The sequence below is a fragment of the Daldinia decipiens genome (assembly GCF_022478715.1).
Source record: "Daldinia decipiens strain CBS 113046 unplaced genomic scaffold F4813scaffold_22, whole genome shotgun sequence".
Taxonomy (NCBI): Eukaryota; Fungi; Ascomycota; class Sordariomycetes; order Xylariales; family Hypoxylaceae; genus Daldinia; species Daldinia decipiens.
In genome coordinates this window covers 107113-125407 of record NW_026054565.1, presented here as the reverse complement: position 1 = coordinate 125407, position 18295 = coordinate 107113, and the positions used below count along the sequence as shown (strand labels likewise).

At 46.7% G+C, this 18295-nt stretch overlaps 8 protein-coding genes across 8 annotated transcripts; 7 read left to right on the top strand and 1 right to left on the bottom strand.

Annotated features, from left to right (window-relative positions):
* Window positions 1–32: 32 nt before the first annotated feature.
* Window positions 33–2560, bottom strand: F4813DRAFT_363430 (uncharacterized protein). Its single transcript, XM_049243702.1, has 4 exons — window positions 1631–2560; window positions 1360–1566; window positions 1011–1288; window positions 33–952 (listed from the first exon to the last, which is right to left on the bottom strand). The coding sequence occupies exons 1-4, from the start codon at window positions 2413–2415 to the stop codon at window positions 306–308; spliced, it is 1917 nt and encodes a 638-aa protein (XP_049098467.1). The 5' UTR covers window positions 2416–2560; the 3' UTR covers window positions 33–305.
* A 637-nt stretch (window positions 2561–3197) lies between these two features.
* On the top strand, window positions 3198–4778 carry F4813DRAFT_126894 (NAD(P)-binding protein). Its single transcript, XM_049238669.1, has 2 exons — window positions 3198–4285; window positions 4332–4778. Exons 1-2 carry the CDS (start codon window positions 3439–3441, stop codon window positions 4463–4465), a joined length of 981 nt encoding a protein of 326 aa, XP_049098466.1. The 5' UTR covers window positions 3198–3438; the 3' UTR covers window positions 4466–4778.
* A 754-nt stretch (window positions 4779–5532) lies between these two features.
* F4813DRAFT_390540 (zinc-binding dehydrogenase) lies at window positions 5533–6671 on the top strand (the record flags this gene model as incomplete). Its single annotated transcript, XM_049247032.1, has 3 exons — window positions 5533–5902; window positions 5965–6561; window positions 6619–6671. The coding sequence occupies 3 exons, from the start codon at window positions 5533–5535 to the stop codon at window positions 6669–6671; spliced, it is 1020 nt and encodes a 339-aa protein (XP_049098465.1).
* Window positions 6672–7176: 505 nt separating this feature from the next.
* Window positions 7177–9249, top strand: F4813DRAFT_363423 (ras family protein). The gene is made up of 6 exons (XM_049243701.1): window positions 7177–7607; window positions 7656–7907; window positions 7989–8001; window positions 8068–8457; window positions 8515–8595; window positions 8677–9249. The coding sequence occupies exons 2-6, from the start codon at window positions 7887–7889 to the stop codon at window positions 8805–8807; spliced, it is 636 nt and encodes a 211-aa protein (XP_049098464.1). The 5' UTR covers window positions 7177–7607; window positions 7656–7886; the 3' UTR covers window positions 8808–9249.
* F4813DRAFT_363419 (Brix-domain-containing protein) lies at window positions 9250–10974 on the top strand. Its single transcript, XM_049243700.1, has 3 exons — window positions 9250–9725; window positions 9793–10025; window positions 10104–10974. Exons 1-3 carry the CDS (start codon window positions 9601–9603, stop codon window positions 10670–10672), a joined length of 927 nt encoding a protein of 308 aa, XP_049098463.1. The 5' UTR covers window positions 9250–9600; the 3' UTR covers window positions 10673–10974.
* A 1581-nt stretch (window positions 10975–12555) lies between these two features.
* Window positions 12556–13806, top strand: F4813DRAFT_390537 (uncharacterized protein; the record flags this gene model as incomplete). Its single annotated transcript, XM_049247031.1, has 2 exons — window positions 12556–13299; window positions 13357–13806. The coding sequence occupies 2 exons, from the start codon at window positions 12556–12558 to the stop codon at window positions 13804–13806; spliced, it is 1194 nt and encodes a 397-aa protein (XP_049098462.1).
* A 109-nt stretch (window positions 13807–13915) lies between these two features.
* Window positions 13916–14370, top strand: F4813DRAFT_126803 (uncharacterized protein). Its single transcript, XM_049238668.1, has one exon. It carries the CDS (start codon window positions 14024–14026, stop codon window positions 14267–14269), a length of 246 nt encoding a protein of 81 aa, XP_049098461.1. The 5' UTR covers window positions 13916–14023; the 3' UTR covers window positions 14270–14370.
* Window positions 14371–15713: 1343 nt separating this feature from the next.
* On the top strand, window positions 15714–18071 carry F4813DRAFT_390536 (putative histone deacetylase A; the record flags this gene model as incomplete). The annotated part of the gene is made up of 4 exons (XM_049247030.1): window positions 15714–17272; window positions 17323–17386; window positions 17436–17700; window positions 17758–18071. 4 exons carry the CDS (start codon window positions 15714–15716, stop codon window positions 18069–18071), a joined length of 2202 nt encoding a protein of 733 aa, XP_049098460.1.
* Between the last annotated feature and the right edge of the window lie 224 nt (window positions 18072–18295).

Here is an 18295-nt window from a genome sequence, read left to right as displayed (position 1 = left end):
AAAGGAGAGTGTTTATTTGAGTTTGTCTGACGTGAAGTATGTAATCTCCCTAGATTACTCATAGGGACGTTAACATTAAGAGATAGTCTATCAGTCTATAAGATCTCTCCAGCCTAAGGATTTTACCACTAGAGCTAGAAAAAAAAATAGGGGTACGGTGCTTAGAATCTATAATGTGGTATAAGTAAGGGGTAAGATGACAAGAAGAGTGTTGGGGTTGGCATTTAAAAGCCCAGTACGCGAATTATTCCCATGAATACTTCGTAGTATTGCAATACGAGCATAGCCCATATATTGGTATCAGTCTAGGAAGCAAAAGGCATATAAGAACTATCCGGTCTAAAATCCCATATATGCGCCAAAATATCATCCTGTACCGTATTCAAATAAATTTCATCCGCGAGGCACATGTCATCCCCATACCCAGCGGCGGTATTAATACCATCCCCCGTAGCCATATTATCCGCGGCGGGGAAAGCAGGATTTATCTGCGTGTTCTGCGGCATCTCTGCCAGGAAAAGCGACCTTACCTCCCGGAGCAGACGGGGCATTTTGAAGAAGAATCCGCTCCGCGAACCCTTGGCGTCTACCATGCCTAGCGACACCGGAACGCGATCGAGGTCTATGCAGGCTTGGTCTATAATACCGAAGACGTCGGCCCTCCGCCTTACTTCGTCCTGGTCCCAGCCGGGTTCGTCAAGAGTTTGGAGCCTGAACAGTACTACGAAGTACTGCGTAAACTGGGTGAAGAGATCGGCAGTGAAGCCGTGCCACTCGGGATGGGGCAGGGAATTTAAAATGGATATCCATCGCTCCGCGATGCTTAAAACTAGATCTAGGTCTTGTAGTCGTTGGAACTGCGAAGCACCTGTCTGGTCTATGATCCTAGGTCTGTAAAGTACTGTTTCTCGAATTTTTATTTCCGCAAAGCATAAGTAGAACTGCGTTGCTTCTAAAGATACTTGTTAGACTTTAATGGACTACCGAAGGATAGGGCGGGGTCTCCTAACTATTTGATTCAAACTCGGCTGGCAAGTTTCGTCGAATATTACCGAGTTCTCTTAGCAGGGCTGTAACTAGAGTAGCCGGTACTGCTTTAGGGTTTTCTGCTCCCGCTGGCTGGTTTCCGAGAGAACAGGTTAGTTGATTCGAAATGATCTGACACCTAACCTGTGTGGTCAAAAGGATATCGGTATATGCCTCTTTTTCCTCTTCGAGGATACGGAGGCAGTCATCCAAGTACGACGTCCAACGGAGGGGTTCTGTTTGCCTGTATGTTAACCATGTACTAGTGTGTTTAGGTTAGTATTGCAGGTAGAAAGCCTTATTCTCAGGTATACCTAGAGAGACAACGCTTACGAAGATGTAAGATGAAAGACAGCTAGCATGGTCCGACGCTCTTCTATAGTTCGAGGGCGCTGATCTACGGGCCGTTGAGCTGGGAATCTATTACGCCGCAGCGGCCGCGTCGGCGTATCATGATGTATACTCAATTCGAGGGCAAGCGATACGGCTAACTGAGAAAGCATACACATAAATGGTTTATCCTCCTTGACGTGATGAGACCTTTCAAGTTAGTTAGTTTGACTTATTAGTTCAGTCATTTGAAATGAGACTGCGGGACACAGACCAGGTAGCGAAGCAGACGATGCCGAGGAGCAGATCTAGATCAACAATATGTTGCAAAACTACTCTATGCGATATAATGCGCCACACTGTATCTGCCATTGCAAACTGCTGCGAGATTATCTTGGAAGTCAAGGTCATAATGACAAGCCATAAAAAAGGCCGCTCACGGCGCAGCTCAGCAGAGTTCGTTGATATAGGGATATGAACAACAGGGCACATGGGAATAAAGGCATTGCGAAAACTGTCTAAGAGTTCTTCTGCGGTCGTTTCTGGTATTTTATGGACGGACACATCATTGAATATAGGGGACGGTGATGTAGGAGTAGAGGGGCGCAAGAGATGTACGATAGTAGCAGTGGTGTCTATGGCGATATCCGGATGCTCACGTACAGGTATAGATATAGGTGTTGGAGACATGGAATCAGTATAACCAGCGAGTGCCCCTCCGGGTAGTGATTCTGGAGTATGCTGTTGGGCTTGTTTCTCAGCTGCTTGAGAACGTAACAGGCTTACAAGCTCATCCAATTTCTCCTCAAGTCGAGTGCTACCGATTGGAGGCGGATGCTGCACGGGTGATTGTGGGGGAGGTGGCGTACGGGCTTTCCGTTTGCGAGTAGTTAAGGCTGATTCACAAGTTTTTCCAAGACGATGGCACCTCTCACATGAAGATCCATCAGCCCGATAGAAACACTTGCATTTGGCACGGGAGCAGGCAACGCAAGCCTGGCCGTAAGGCGCCGGGCTGCATGACGTCGCTGAAGGACCTGCTATTGGACCGGGCGGCATTTGGTCTTAGGTTCAGGATTCTTCCTAAGAGCCAACCTTCCTAAGAGCCAACGGATATCGGACTTGAGCAAGACCAGAGCATGAAACCCCGGAATGGCAGTTTGGTCGTAACGCGAGACAATAAGGTGTAAGTTGTCGAGGGCCGCGGGTTTGGCGACTAGGGATGGTACGTCTTACATAAGGCTCTTGCACAATCCCGCGGGTTTCATCTACATAGGTACCTATGCATGTGCAACTGCTGCCTTACATAACGTGAAGGTAATGATGTAATCATCCGGTATTGGGAAAGTACATAGGTACATAGCAACTAGTTCTCCGCGATTATCTTAGTGCCAATAGTGAATCTTGAATCTGCAATAACTTGAATCTGCAATAAAACCAGAATAGCGTTAAAAAAGATGCCCCATCCTTATTGAAGCAAAATAATATACCCCCTTTCAACCATGTTTTCTCAGCGAAAACGACAAGAACGAAAATGATAAAACCTTCCCTTATTGAATTCAATATGTTTATTTTTTTTAATTTAATAAATACTTCATGAATTCCTATGGAGAATTGGCGAAGCTATTGATATTATAGTATCAGGTACTCTTGTTATATGATCAGAATTGGGGGGGGGGGCATCTCGTTGACGCGATTTTGACGATTAATATGGGTTCTGGAATTAGACATCGGCAATATGCTCCCTCTCAATTGCACCCCATGTACCTCGAAGAGAAGGGTGGAAACACTCTCGCACATAAAAAGCCAATACCGAAAACACCTTCTCTTGCTAATAAATCTTTCTAGCCTAAGTCGTTAAACCCCGCGGGATTATCCCAGCGTAGGATTAGTGGCATGATATTAGTTCTTGTATATATGTCCATCGTATTTGAGAACTCGTGAGCTGAAATACTACAGCTTCATCTACAGCCAACACGATATAACCTCATCTAGCCTCATCTCATCGCATAGTTACATCTAATATTCACTAATACAATCAAACTCATCATTGCAAGGACAGAAGAAAAGGAGTAACCCATAATGACCGACTTATCTTCTGTTATCAAACAGGCCTTCTTCTCTGGAAAGCCAACCTTCACTGAGAAGGATGTCCCGGATCTGACTAACAAGGTCACCATCGTCACGGGATCTAACACTGGCATCGGCAAGGAGATCGCTCGAATTCTCTACTCCAAGAATGCTAAGGTTTACCTAATGGCACGATCCGAAGAGAAGACGAATAATGCCATCGACAGCATCAAGGCCGCTACTCCCGGGTCTAAAGGCGAATTGGCATACATCCGCCTCGACCTAGCTGATATCCCGAGCATCAAGACGACGGTTGAGGAGTTCCTTAGCAGAGAGCAAAAGCTCGATATCCTTTTCAACAACGCCGGTGTCGCCTACCCGGAGAAGGGAGCCAAGACGAAGCAGGGCTACGAACTCCAGCTCGGCGTGAACTGTCTCGGCACATTTGCCCTGACACAACTCCTGACGCCGATCCTAGTATCAACAGCCAAGGTAGCGCCTCCCAACAGCGTTCGCGCAATCTGGCTATCGTCCTCAGCCGCCCTGAGCATAGACCCCAAGGTCTTCCTAAAGGGCGTGCACAGCATCGATAAGCAAGGAGAGATGGACAAGTACTTCATCAGCAAGCTCGGGAACTACTTGCACGCGGCCGAGTACGCAAAGCGCCACAAGGCAGATGGTGTACTAACCGCCTCGTTGAATCCCGGAAACCTCGACTCGGACTTGTGGCGCACTCAGGGGTCTATCACAACTTTCTTCCTTCGGAAGCTGGTTTTCTACCCCGTTGTTTATGGCGCGTACACGGCTCTTTATGCCGGGCTCTCGCCTCATATCACCTCTGACAACTCTGGCGCCTTCGGTAAGTACTACTAGCCACTTATAGAAGCCAAGCTGACCGCAATTAGTTGCCCCGTGGGGAAGGATCTGGAATATCTCGAAAGGGATGTCTGACGCATCGAAGAGGAAGTCTGAAGGCGGTAGTGGAATCGGGGAGGAATTCTGGCAGTGGAGCGAAGAGCAGGTTAACAAGTATCTCTGATTGATGTTTAAGGGTCTGCGCTTGGGTTAATTTGGCATTGGGCATTGGGAAAGGAGATGTAAGGGATATTGGGATGCGTTCTAGGTTTCTCTTGTGCTTGGACTGCTATAGTTTTATTCCTAGTTTATATGGATTATACCTTTTGTCGATAGTCATTTCATTATGTTGAAGGATAGCCTTAGCGGGTACTTACTCCCATCAAATCCGAACTTAGCCCTCGAAATTCCCAAGACTTCGGCTCCGTAGCCTCGAAGGTAGAGGACTCCATCTTTACGGCTGAATACGTAGAATCTTATACCCCCCTATCTCCAACCTAATGCTATGGTGTGTTTAAGTCCAGTGGTAGGTGCCAACCTATGGGTGTATGGGCCATGCCAACATACGGACATAAGCTATCATAGTAAATACAACAAGTCCTATCATCTAGTATCGCCATTAAAGGAATTCACATCATACAGGGGTCTAAACCACGTGGAACTACCTATCCTGGTAAAGTAGATGATTAAGGCTTACCTTTTCGTCTCTATAGCAAGGGCCTGAACAATCATAACAGGTCAACTTTATCAGCGTACACCAACGTGCATATCAAACTCCTTAGCTGAAAGTTGGAAAGACCAAAAGTAGTCTAAGCAGTACTACACTATATTGACTCATCATGAGGCTAACCACGACACGCAATGTTTCTATCTACTTCGGTACCGAAGCGAGGTGCGACATTATCCTAGAGTATAGATAAGTATATTCATGTTACTACGGAAGGACCAACAGTCACAATAAGTTCAGATAAGGCTAAGTTCTGGACAAACTTCGTTGTCATTGCCAACCTTCGAGTCGCTTCGTTTGGGATTAAGGGCTTAATTCCGGGCTATAGCTTAGTATCGTGCTGTGCCTTACCGTAAATCCGTTAGCCCCCTATACCATCCAATATCATGAGTATAAGAACATTAAAGAGAGCGACAGTGACAATGAAGCCAAATGCGACTGATCCGCCTACTGGTTTTTCTGATTCTTCATATGATCGTAATTTTTGCCCCTTTACCTCTAAGTTTCACACTTGACGCTTGACCATGGGTCTGCCGGCATCATATAAACAAGCCGCTTTCAAGGCTTCAGGAGAGAACATAGTTCTCGAAGAGGTGCCTCTAAGGTTACCTGGTAATGGTGAGATACTCGTCAAAGTCGAAGCTTGTGGATCTTGCCACACAGACTCGCACGCCCAACATAACACTTTCGGCGGCGGCTTTCCTATTGTCCCAGGTCATGAGATCATCGGGACAGTGGCCGTCGTCGGCGACGATGTGAAGGGTTGGAAAGTTGGTGACCGCATTGGAGGTGGTTATCACGGCGGCCACGATGAGACGTGTGATATGTGCTCGCAGAACTGGCCTCAGATGTGCGATAGCCCTATCGCAAATGGCATAAACTGGAACGGAGGATGTAAGCGCCCCCGCCATCTAGTTTGGCTCCGATACGAAAACAAGAGCTAATGCCTCTCTTAGATGCTGAGTACACTATTCTTCGAGCACAAGCTGCTGTGCGCGTTCCCGCAGACGTTGACGCTGTACAAGCTGCCCCTTTGCTATGTGCAGGCTCAACTGTTTTCAACGCACTACGGCTGGCTGGCATTAAGCCTGGCGAGACCGTCGCGATCCAGGGGCTCGGCGGCCTCGGTCACCTTGCCATCCAGTACGCAAACCGCATGGGCTACCGCGTGATAGCCGTCTCGCGGGGCACTGAGAAGGAGAAAGCAGCACGAGAGCTCGGCGCCCACGAATACATCGACTCGTCCAAGGGTAACGCCGGCGCAGCTCTCAAGGTCCTAGGCGGCGCCCAAGCAGTATTTACGACAGCGCTGACTGCCGAGTCTTTTACGCCACTGATCCGGGGCCTCAACGTCATGGGTAAACTGGTGGTCCTCAGCCTTCCCGGGGACATGACGCTCAGCCATATCGATATGGTCCAACGGGGCATCTCGGTACAGGCGTGGCCCGTGGGGAATAACTGCGACTCAGAGAAGGCTATTGAGTTTGCTTATCGCCATGGCGTACGATGCGCTGTTGAGACGTTCTCGTTGGACCAGGCTCAGGAAGCCTATGGTATGTATATGCTCCCCGTATAATAATAATATTGCTGTATCATGCTAACTTTCCTAGATGCAATGATGAGTGGCCGACCTCGGTTCCGAGCTGTTCTCAAGATGGAGTAAGTTGAGTGATCAGTTGCGGAGTGCTGGAGTTAAGGGGCTAGGAACATGGAGTTGAGATGTGGGTAAATGGGAAGTCAAGGTGGAAGGGCGCGGCGTTTCATACACATTCTTCTGAGAGGTGGTGATGAAATATGATTATAGGGGTAACTAGATGGGTTTATTATTCTGTTCTTTATGAGAGGCAGTTATATAACTTTCTATTAGTAAGGAGCATCTGTTTTGAACACTTGTTTGAACTTGTTAAATTTGTAGCAGGAGGAGACTGAAGTTGTAGACTTTGAAGTTTGTAGATGTCGTGAACGCATTGCCTTATTGTGTCCGTTAGTTTCTGATCGACTAACTAGATGTGTGACAAACACCAATGATGTTCATTAATAATCCTTTATCTCTAGTACCGTAACTATAAGATCGTGGCAGTTTGACAAAGAGACTATGCTTATGTGTGCCCATTGAGTGAAATGTGTATATATCCTGGGATGGGCGAGTCGAAATGGATAACTGAAGTAGACGCATGAAATTATACAAATCCACAGAGACAAGATAAAAGGTACATACTTCAAGTGACCTAACCTAGTGGAGTAGATCTAGTCACGTGTCGAATAGTTTAACTTGCCTTTTGCACCGCCTCCTATTGTGATACATACCCCACCCGCACCAGAGGTTTGATCCGCTTAGACTCCTGACACCGTGCAACAATCCCCGACCGTAGGTGACCTTTAGGTACCGACTGTAACCTAGCATACTTCCTAGCGCACTTTCGAGCCCTGCCAACAGCTGGATAACACCTGCCTTACCTAAGGCAGCAAGGTACCTGCTTACACCGTAGGCCGCAGTTTATTACACTTCGACAGTTTTAGCAGCAATCCGACCGCCCGCCTTAACGATTGCCTTAACAATTGTACCTAATTCCCCCCCATTTACAACTCCACCACTCAGGTATATTCGATTGCCTGCATCTACAAGACACATCTAAAACCTTTCCAGACAGCCAGCCGAAACTGTGATAACGGACGAGATTTGGGAACTGTCCGTAGAGATTTTTTCAACATTCGACTCTGGACTCTGGACATAGCGCCGACCTCGACTTTTTGTTATAGTTGCGTCACATATAGGCCCCACGGTCTAGCTCCTTTTTATCTATCACCGCCGCTACAGTGCCTCCTGTTCTCTTTGACAGTCCTTTACCTTACCTCGACCGCAAGTTTATCGCCCAACATGGCCAACGACGAATATGATGTAAGTCTTACCTATTGTTCCTCTCTACCTTGAATTATTAGACTGTCTTTAGAAGATCTAGCTAATCAATACCTACTATAGTTCCTCTTCAAAGGTGCGAGCCTCCCTGCTGATTACTCGAGCTTCTTAAGAAATAGTTACTAATGAGATGGAATTATAGTGGTGTTGATTGGAGACTCCGGCGTCGGAAAGTCCAACCTACTTAGTCGATTCACCCGTAACGAGTTCAATCTAGACTCCAAGTCCACGATTGGCGTCGAATTTGCGACTCGATCCATCCAAGTCGATTCTAAGACGATCAAGGCGCAGATCTGGGATACTGCAGGCCAGGAACGATATCGCGCTATTACTTCTGCGTACTACCGAGGTGCAGTCGGTGCGCTCCTTGTCTACGACATCAGCAAGCACCAGACCTACGAGAATGTCACAAGATGGTTGAAGGAGCTCCGAGACCACGCCGATGCCAACATTGTCATCATGCTGGTCGGTAACAAGAGCGATTTGCGGCACCTCCGAGCGGTACCTACGGAGGAGGCCAAGGCGTTTGCTAGTATGTCTACAATTCAATTTCTTGAAGATACCTAAATTGCTAACACGAGACCTCCAGGCGAGAACCATCTCTCTTTCATAGAAACTTCTGCTCTCGATGCCAGCAACGTTGAGCTTGCCTTCCAGAACATCCTTACCGGTAAGCATCCCTTTTGCCATATTTGGCTTACCCAGGCGCCGTTTAAGGCAACGGCATACTAATAGCGTATTTTATTTTTAGAAATCTACCGCATCGTTTCGAGCAAGGCGTTGGATAGCGGCGAGGGTGCCCAAGCCCCGATGGCAGGCACCAACATCTCGTTGAGCAAGTCTCCTGACGATGCCGCGAAACAGGGTGGGAAGTGCTGTTAGTTCGATACTCGCGACGAGATGATACGACGGTTATACGGTTGATATGACATTACGTATATGGCGTCACGTATGGCCCGGAACGAATACATTTGTGACAGGGTGATGCGTCATGGGGTTCGGGATATTGACCTTACACAGGACATGGCTCTCTTATTTTGTTTTCCTGCTTTTACTGATGTTCGTGGCCGTAGCCTAAGATTTTGACAACTAGGGGTCACGGACGATGTCTAATCTAACACACCCGACGTAGTTACTAAATTCCATCTTTCTCTTGCCCCTACTAATATATGACTGCCTATTTGCTGTGCATGTTTGTTTGTTTTTTTGTTTTTTTTTTGTTTACTAACTAACGTCCAGCCGTAGCCTCATTAATCAACGTGGCTTTTTCATCTTACCGATGGGTTGGATTGAGGATCACATGTCTCGGAAGAAAAGTTGTAAGTAAGCCGTCTATATCTTTTCAATTCGGTAACAGCTCGACCTCGAACGAATTCATCATACCTAATATGAAACTTATTTAGATAATCCTTGTTGGCCGCTTGGCGATCGTGAATGGATACGGTTACCGGCATGGTTTCGTACATGTAATCGGGCAGTCGGCCATTGAAGTTACGTAGACAAGGTACATCATCATAGGTACAACACAAGCCACGCCCACGCGCCTTAGCCCCAGCCCCGCTATCATCTATCGATAAGCCTAGCAGAAAAAAAGTTCCCGTTCGAATCGCGGATTGAATTGAGTTGAAGACATTATCCAGCGACTATTTTAAGCATCACAAATCTTGACCGAGCAATGGCAGCCGTATACAAGTCGTTGTCCAAGGGGACCAGTAGCCAGAAGGCCGAAGCGCCTGCCAATGGAGTCCGAAAGAATAAGCAAAGAGTTTTAATATTATCTTCCAGAGGTGTCACATACAGGTATTTTCGCAACCCGCAGGTTCGTGACCTCTTGCACAGAGAAATATCTAACAGCTTTTGTTTGCAGGCATCGACATTTACTTAATGACCTTGCGTCCATGCTCCCTCATGGCCGGAAGGACGCAAAACTAGACACGAAGTCGAAGCTTTACCAGCTCAACGAGCTTGCGGAACTATACAACTGCAACAATGTGATGTTCTTCGAGGCGCGCAAGGGCAAGGATTTGTACGTGTGGTTGAGCAAGGTTCCTAATGGCCCAACGGTCAAGATGCACCTCCAGAACTTACATACAATGGAAGGTTGGTAGACTCTGTTTATGTCCTCTTCAACCCTCTTCTCGAGTGGGGATGTCTCATTGCTAACTCTTTTTCTTATAGAGCTGCACTTCACGGGTAACTGCTTGAAGGGCTCAAGACCAATTCTCTCCTTTGATGCCGCCTTCGATAAGGAACCTTACTTACAAGTCATCAAGGAGCTTTTCCTCCACACATTCGGTGTACCGCAAGGCGCGAGGAAATCCAAGCCCTTCGTAGATCGCGTTATGGGGTTCACATTCGCAGATGGAAAGATATGGGTGCGCAACTACGAAGTAAAGGAGTCAGAGGCGCCGAAGGTGCCAGACGGGGAGACGGAGGTAGGATCTAAGCCTACTAAAGGCCGCAACAAGGAGCTCGATATCAGCATGGTGGAAATTGGCCCGCGATTCGTGCTCACCCCTATCGTCATCCAGGAAGGTTCCTTCGGCGGGCCGATCATCTACGAGAACAAGGAGTTCGTCTCGCCGAACCAGGTCAGAGCCGACTTGCGGAGGGGACAGGCTACGAAGCATAACAGTCGCACGGAGCAGCACGTGGAGAGGCTCGCGAAGAAGAGTGATCTGGGACTGCGGACGAATGGCAAGCAGGCTCCGGTGGATGCGCTGGATACGAAGGAACTGTTCGCTTAGATGTTGTAACTTACTAATGGCGTTCTGGCGTTCCTATGACACCCAGGTATCTTCAGATATTCTCTAGCAAAAGATGCTAATTTTGAGCTGAAATAAAATACCCTGCAATAGCTGGCCTCTATCATGAGGAAGTGAATATCTACTAGGTACTCTCTAACTATATGATATTGTTGCTGAAACTCATACTTGCATTCTTATTCTAGCATCAGTTAAGGTAAGTCACCTTAATAGTTTCCATCATTATTTATTACGTTACTATCCAAAAACAACAGTGTCTAAAAACAATAATGACTATAATCAACACCACTTACCTGTAAATGTCTTAAGTTCGTAAATATATTAAATCTATAACCTAACCTAGCACTTTATATAGATCTTTCTCCATGCTATAAGACGCTCGGACCACTGTACAGTTACCTAAACGAGTATTAAACAGAGTTCGCGCTAGGCAAAACCTCGGCCCGAAACCAATATCCATGGAAGCTCTACCTTGTACTTGAAGTAAAGACAGGGGGGATACATCAGGCAGGTACATATATGAAGTCGTGTTGGTCTCGCGTAATTCACTTCTTCCTTTTTGTTTTTGATCAAGCAACAATATGGAACTACCACGCTATGAGTCTGCCTTTATGGCGTACCCAATTCAGCGGCATGCGGTTCAGCTGCTCATTATTCTCATTCAGTATGGCCCCAAAGGAGGGGTTGTTGCGGATTGAGTTGAATAGCTCTCTGCTCCCGTGTTGACCAAGAGGTATTAGGTGCTGACAGGTAGAGAGAGATCTGTCGAGGCCCTAGTATCAGGTTGGCTAAGGAGCCAAATAATCTCAACTCCTAGGTGTGAGGAGAGAACGATATATTGTTAGGAGATTGCGTCTCGTGAGGACATCAGACGTGAATTCCTTCTCACTAGTCGGACAAACGCCTTTAAGTGGAGGGAAGCATTAAGCACACAAACGGTGTTGCTAATAAGGAGAGACTGCATTGCCGTCGATCTCCCTGAGAATAATACCTCAGACAGCTCAGTTTAGAGTAAGTCCCAATCACTTTCGAATCACTTATAGGCACTAACTGGTTCATAGCTAGTAGAGATTGCCCAGCATTTTAACAGCTCGTTCTATAAAAGGGCCTCGTCTATGTCAATCTGTATCTAAGTAGTTGATACTAAATCGTCTTGACTACCTCTAAAGCTACCTGGATATTTTCGACTGTCAGGCCCGCAAATCGGCCTGGAAACTTGTCATCGCCAGGGAGTATCCGCAAAATAGTTCTATTACAGAATCTCCTACTGCTACTTTCCCAGATTTAATGCTTTTCTTACTGCCACCTCTTTTATTTGTTTATCCCTACTGATTTTACACCTGCCTTCGCACCGCCCACTCTACTACTTCAGTATTGTCTCTCTATTCTCCTACTCATTACAGTGGCATCATATAGAGCTTGGAGGCCTTTTGAATGCTTGGCCTGTTTAGTTTGAGAACGCATAGATCTCTTAGGAGATCCTACAGTCGCCAAAACTCGACTCTGGTTGCACCCCAAGGCATCTAGGTCATTCGCGGAACCAGTATCAACGAATCATAGCCTTCTCGGTTTGATACATATTGCACATTGCTGGCTTCTTATTACTCAAGGAACCTCAATCGGAATTCCCCCATTGGACTTTGTGCAGCTTTCACTAAGGATATCAGCAAAATCATTACAACCTTTTCGCCTATCCTGGTTTCGCATTGCAAAAGTGGTACTTCGGTCGCATCTAGAGGTGTCCAAGAGGTTCCTGCTATTTCGTTACAGCTCAATCAGAAGCCTAGTACATCATCCACTGAGGTTGGTCATTAATTCCATCCACATATTAAAACTCAAATCTGCGAATAAGTCCATACTTCAACATGCCATCCACCAATGTTACCCTCCAGCCTTCCGGCGAACCCCTGCTGTATAGCATGCCTAATGAATTGATACTCGAAACCATGGAGCTCCTATCTCCCTCGGATGCTTCAAATTTTGCTCTTTCGAGCCGACGGCTATTCCTTGTATTCAAAAGAAACAAGGAGTCCATTCTGATCACTGTCCTCCAACGTCTGCCCGAGATCAACATCCTTCTTCATATTTACACCGCTCGCAAAGACGAGTCCCATATGGACCTTATGCTCTGTCCCCGTATAATCGACTATTCTCGCGAGGATTTCACTATAAGCCTCATGGAACTCGGTAGCGCCTCTCAAGAGTTTCCAAGCAGGCGGCCCTTGAAGGTCCCAAAGTTTACACTCGCGATCCAGGATATAGAGCAAATTTGGAACATGGCGAAGGTGATTGACTGGTGGGTTGAAAAATACCCCAGACTTCATTGGAGGGACAATTCGGACGATCGTCGCTGTCTACGAGGTAGCGAGGTAGTCCGGGTGAGAAAGGCTGTTGCTCGCTGGTGGTTATACGCGAAATATCACCACGGAAACGCATTTACCAGATTCAGCGCTTTTCAGCCGAGTACGTGGACAGTTGATACTCGACTCCACCATATTCGGCTTATGCCGACAAGCGAAATCAACGAGCTTTGGCGTCTCTGGCGTTTGGTAAAAGAGACAGTGAGCAAGGACCTCTGTTCATCTCCCGAGAAAGTTTGCCACTGTAAGGTAAGTCTTCGTCCCAGATTAGATGCTACCGAAATATACTTACTAACTGATCTATAGCAAGGATATAGCGTCGAGCTCGTTCCTTGGGGAGCTGGCGAAGGCCGTCGCCACGCGAAAATTGTCAAGACTTATATGAAGCTTGATCCCGAGCAGCTTCGTTATTATCTTAGCCACTACGCGAACTGGAAGAGGTCCGTTACCATCAGTTCACTGTCCGACATAGAACCGAACTTTGCTCGCGATTCCGAGACCTTGTCTATTTCACTGAGTAAAGTTCTCGGGGAACGCAAGATCTTCAGGGGTGTGCAGTCCTGGGCAGATATGCCGCAATTTGGAATTTTGGACGAGGATCGACGAAGCGACTTACATAAGTCCAAATGGCTTGACGACGCCTGGCCGGATGGACGGGTACCACCGCTCCCAGACCATGTTCTCACTTTCCCATTCGATTCATCATCGATTGTCGCCCGAGGAGACGATGGCACGGAGACGCTTTTTCCATTCTAGGGTCATGATCAGCGTCGTCGGTGCCGCCGATGCAAGAAGACCATTGTCGAATTGCAAATGGCTCCTACCCCCTCCCAAGTCCTACCACCGAACTCTCCTTTTGCCACGGAGTAGCTCAGAATAGGATAATTACCACACAGCCTATACAGGAGATAACTGAAGGGCAGTGGTTGTAATACTGCTCAAGCCTACTACTTCTGAACCGCTGCGAAGAACTATGGGGGTTGTTACATGTGCATTGCACGAGGCGTCTCCTCTCTCGGCCTGTATATTATACAGGGTCTTTTGCTTTTTCTTTCTTATGATTAATTTCCTTCTCTGGGTTTTCTGCTCTTCACACCCTGTAGTATCGACGGTCTCAGGGCACGAGATGAGGATTTCGGGTCTATATGAGTTACGCTACCCGATATCACAGCATCCTACGAAAGAAGAGTGTAGTCAGTTTGAGACGAATGCGTATTAGTCTCACATTATTTGATTTTCCCTTTACACGTTTAGAGGTATAAGTATCTGGTCACCTGGATACTGTGCTGTCTCAAACGATTTCTACGAAGGTACCTATTCTATTCAGATCTTCGGAAGCATGAAAGCAAGCATAGGGAGCTAGCCAAGACTTTCCTGTACTGTAGTTAAACAGACGAGTTCGATGTAATTTTCACTAGTACTAATTGCTATTATACATTGCGTTTTCGTAATTCCAGGTCTTTTCATCCTGCCTTAATATCTTATCTGTGTAGGTACCTACTTCATTATAGGTCAAATAAATTGGTGTAGTTACTGGAAAGTGCATGTGTAAATAAAGGTATCTATCTTATGTATCGTACCTACATAAATTGAATTCCTGATATACATATATGAGGTAGGCAAGTAGCACCTATGGAGGTACCTAAATACAGGTGTCTGTGTTAAAAACGGGGTTATCTGGATCCGATACGCCGCGCCCCAACTTTGGAACTTACCAAAAAGATTAACCTACTGACCTGACCTAGGCAAGTTTACTTACCATAGCATATCAATAAATCAATAACATACTAAATAACATCTAATGGTACCACCTACCAGCCACACCAAGCATACCTAAATCACTACGAGAGGTCACCAGAACTCATCGGAAACCTTTTAATTAACGGTTTCGGAGGGTTTTCATCGTTGCGGAAGTCTATCCCTCGTTGCGGAGACGCTGAGGTGCATCGTCTCATACTCCCGTCAAGTAAAGTAGTACGTGAGCTGTTCAAGCAAGCAAGCAAGCAAGCAAGCAAGCAACGTTCGTCCAGCGTAAGTAAGTACACCATCACTCCGCTCTATATTTTCTATGTTTACTGTATTATCCTTAAAATAGAGCTATTTTCTCGTGTAGTAAGAATATTTAATACGCAAGAAGGACACGAAGACCCGAATTAAGAAACTATTCTTTGGATCGATCCATCGAAGCTCCCTTTAGAATCATCAAGTAAATCTTAACTTATGCTTTGCCGTATAAGTCCTGTATCAAGAGCATCTAACCTAGCTAATTCCATCACATTGCTATTTTTCTTACTTCATCTCAACTCTCCTGATTCTTGACAACATTTTCGTGCATCGAGATATACATTCTCAGCTGACAAATTAACAGATCATTGTCAACATTCATTATCTTTGGCAATAACCTCACAACTTATTATGGACATGTGAATCATCCACTCCTTCAAGGAATCTATACCAGATCTCGCTTGCCAGGCTTAGACCTATCCACGCCAACTACCGTGGTACTGTCCTGAGTTCTCACGGCTGGGCGGTGCTGTTGGTAAAGCTCAACAATCTGTTGACTTAAGCCGGCAGTCGTGTTTTTTTCTCTAGTCTGGCAAACACTACTTGAGATTTGCCGGGTGGAGGGCCGCGCCTTCGACTCGGCTAGGCTTAACGCCGACATGGAAGGTGAGGACCAGTCTATGACTGATGCGCCTAATGACTTTGACGAGTCCCACGTCGTCGCTGTGACAAGGCAGGAAGACGGCGACGTTCCTACTACGAACGGTATGAACCTGGACATAGACGAGAATGAAGAATTCAGTGAAACCGACGAAACAATAAAATCTATGCGTCGGTTAGGTATGCTGCCCACGGGATGCTGTTACGATGACAGAATGAAGCTCCATGCAAATGCCGATTTTGGACCCTCACCACACCATCCAGAAGACCCGAGGAGAATCGAGGAGATCATGAAGATGTTTAAGAAAGCTGGCCTCGTTTTCACGGGTCCCGATTCCGATCTTCTTGACATCCTAAGAGAAGCTCCAACCAAATATATGTGGAGGATTCCAGCTCGTCCAGCTACGAAGCAGGAAATCTGCACGGTACATACCCCAAGGCACTATGACTGGGTTCAAAATCTCTCCCAGATGTCGACTAGAGAGTTACGATCATTGAGCCATAAGTTGGATCAAGGGAGGGCCTCTCTATACGTAGGTGGTATGTCTTATGAAGCAGCACTACTTGCAGCGGGAGGTTGTGTGGAGACTTGTAAGAATGTTGCTTCTGGGCAAGTGAAGAACGCATTCGCTATTATTCGGCCACCAGGTCATCATGCCGAGTGTGATGTACCTATGGGGTTTTGCCTCTTTAACAACGTCCCTATCGGTGCCAGAGTCTGTCAAGACGAGTACCCAGACACTTGCCGCAAGATACTCATCCTGGATTGGGATGTTCATCACGGAAATGGCGTTCAGAACATTTTCTACGAAGACCCGAATGTCTTATATATATCCCTCCACGTCTACGAAGATGGTAACTTTTACCCAGGAAAACCAGATAACGATATGATACCCGACGGAGATATAGACAAAGTCGGCGAAGGTCCAGGCAAAGGCAAGAACGTGAACATTGGCTGGCCATCTCAAGGCATGGGCGATGGCGAATACCTCGCCGCTTTCCAAAAGATCGTAATGCCCATTGCTCGCGAATTCGACCCGGACATGGTAATTATCTCTGCCGGCTTTGATGCGGCCGATGGTGACGAGCTGGGTGGATGTTTTGTCACACCACCATGCTACGCACATATGACGCACATGCTAATGTCCCTTGCCGGCGGAAAGGTAGCTGTATGCCTCGAAGGAGGCTATAACTTGAAGGCAATTTCCAATTCAGCTTTAGCCGTCGCCCGGACACTCATGGGAGAACCGCCACCAAAGATGGGCGTACCTCCCCTCAACAAGGATGCAGCAAGACTCTTAGCAAAGGTTCAAGCTGTCCAAGCTCCCTACTGGGAATGTATGAGACCTGGAATAATCGAAGTCCGAGAATTGGGAGATAACACTTCCCGTTTACACGACGTTATTCGAGGTTATCAGCGGCAGATACTGTCAGATAAGTATGCCATGGTTCCCCTCTTCATTCAAAGGGAAGTCCTCTACAAGTCGTTTGAGAACCAGGTTCTTGTCACGCCGGGATTGCAAGCCAGGAAAAAAATCGTATTCGTCGTTCACGATCCGTAAGTATTATGCCCAAAACTTCCGTTATCTCCGCTGACAGACTACTCAGTCCCGAGTTGAAGGCAATGCCGGATATTATCGACAACACAGTTGATCCCCATAATGGCTTCATCGTAAGTGGGCTTTGTTCAAATTACGAGAGCAAACGCTAATATGTGGTAGTTGGATGGTGTTATGTCTTATATCGAGTGGGCTCACAAGAACGACTTTGGTATTATGGACGCCAATATTCCCCATTACATTACTCATTCCGAGGACATCGACGCGTTTACTCCCCGTGCAGACGAGAAGACTTTGCAACGGCAGATCCAGGAACTAGTATGCTACATATGGGATAACTATCTTCAGCTCTACGATGTGGAAGACTTGTTCATCGTAGGCGTAGGCAATGCATACCTAGGGGTTAAGGTCCTCCTGACAAATAGAGGTAATTACAGAGACTAGAGTCATTATAAAGGGACTTTTGGTACTGACAAGGCTGCAGATTGCAAAAATCGAATCGCGGGGGTGATTAATTTCGTAACGGGTAACCTGCGGCCAGTGAAATCGGAAACTGACCCAGAGCTATCGAGCTGGTATAAACAGAACTCGCTAGTCTATGTCACAAACGATCATGCCTGTTGGAAGGACACCGATCTGGCAAAGAAGGTTCTAAAGAAACGCTTCGGGGGGGTACACAGGAGCCCGGAAGTTGGGCTCAACCAGATGATGGAAGCACACGCGAAAGAGGTGTATCAATTCATCGGCGAGAGGTGTAGTCAAGATGGAAGTGGCAATACCACCGAGGACGAGAAATAGGTTCCCGAAGTTCAGAATAATTGTAGCTGTCTAGTGTAGCTCGTTGTATATATCAAACCGAAGAGTGCGAAGGTGCGAAGGTGCGAAGAGGAAGTACTTGTTTACTAAAGAGGTGGTTGCGGACTACATGTAGGCAACGATTCCGTACATGTAGCTTTCATTTTTCTACGTAGGGGATTATGAGATTAAGAGGCTACAAATGCATTGGCTGTCCTTATCAGTAT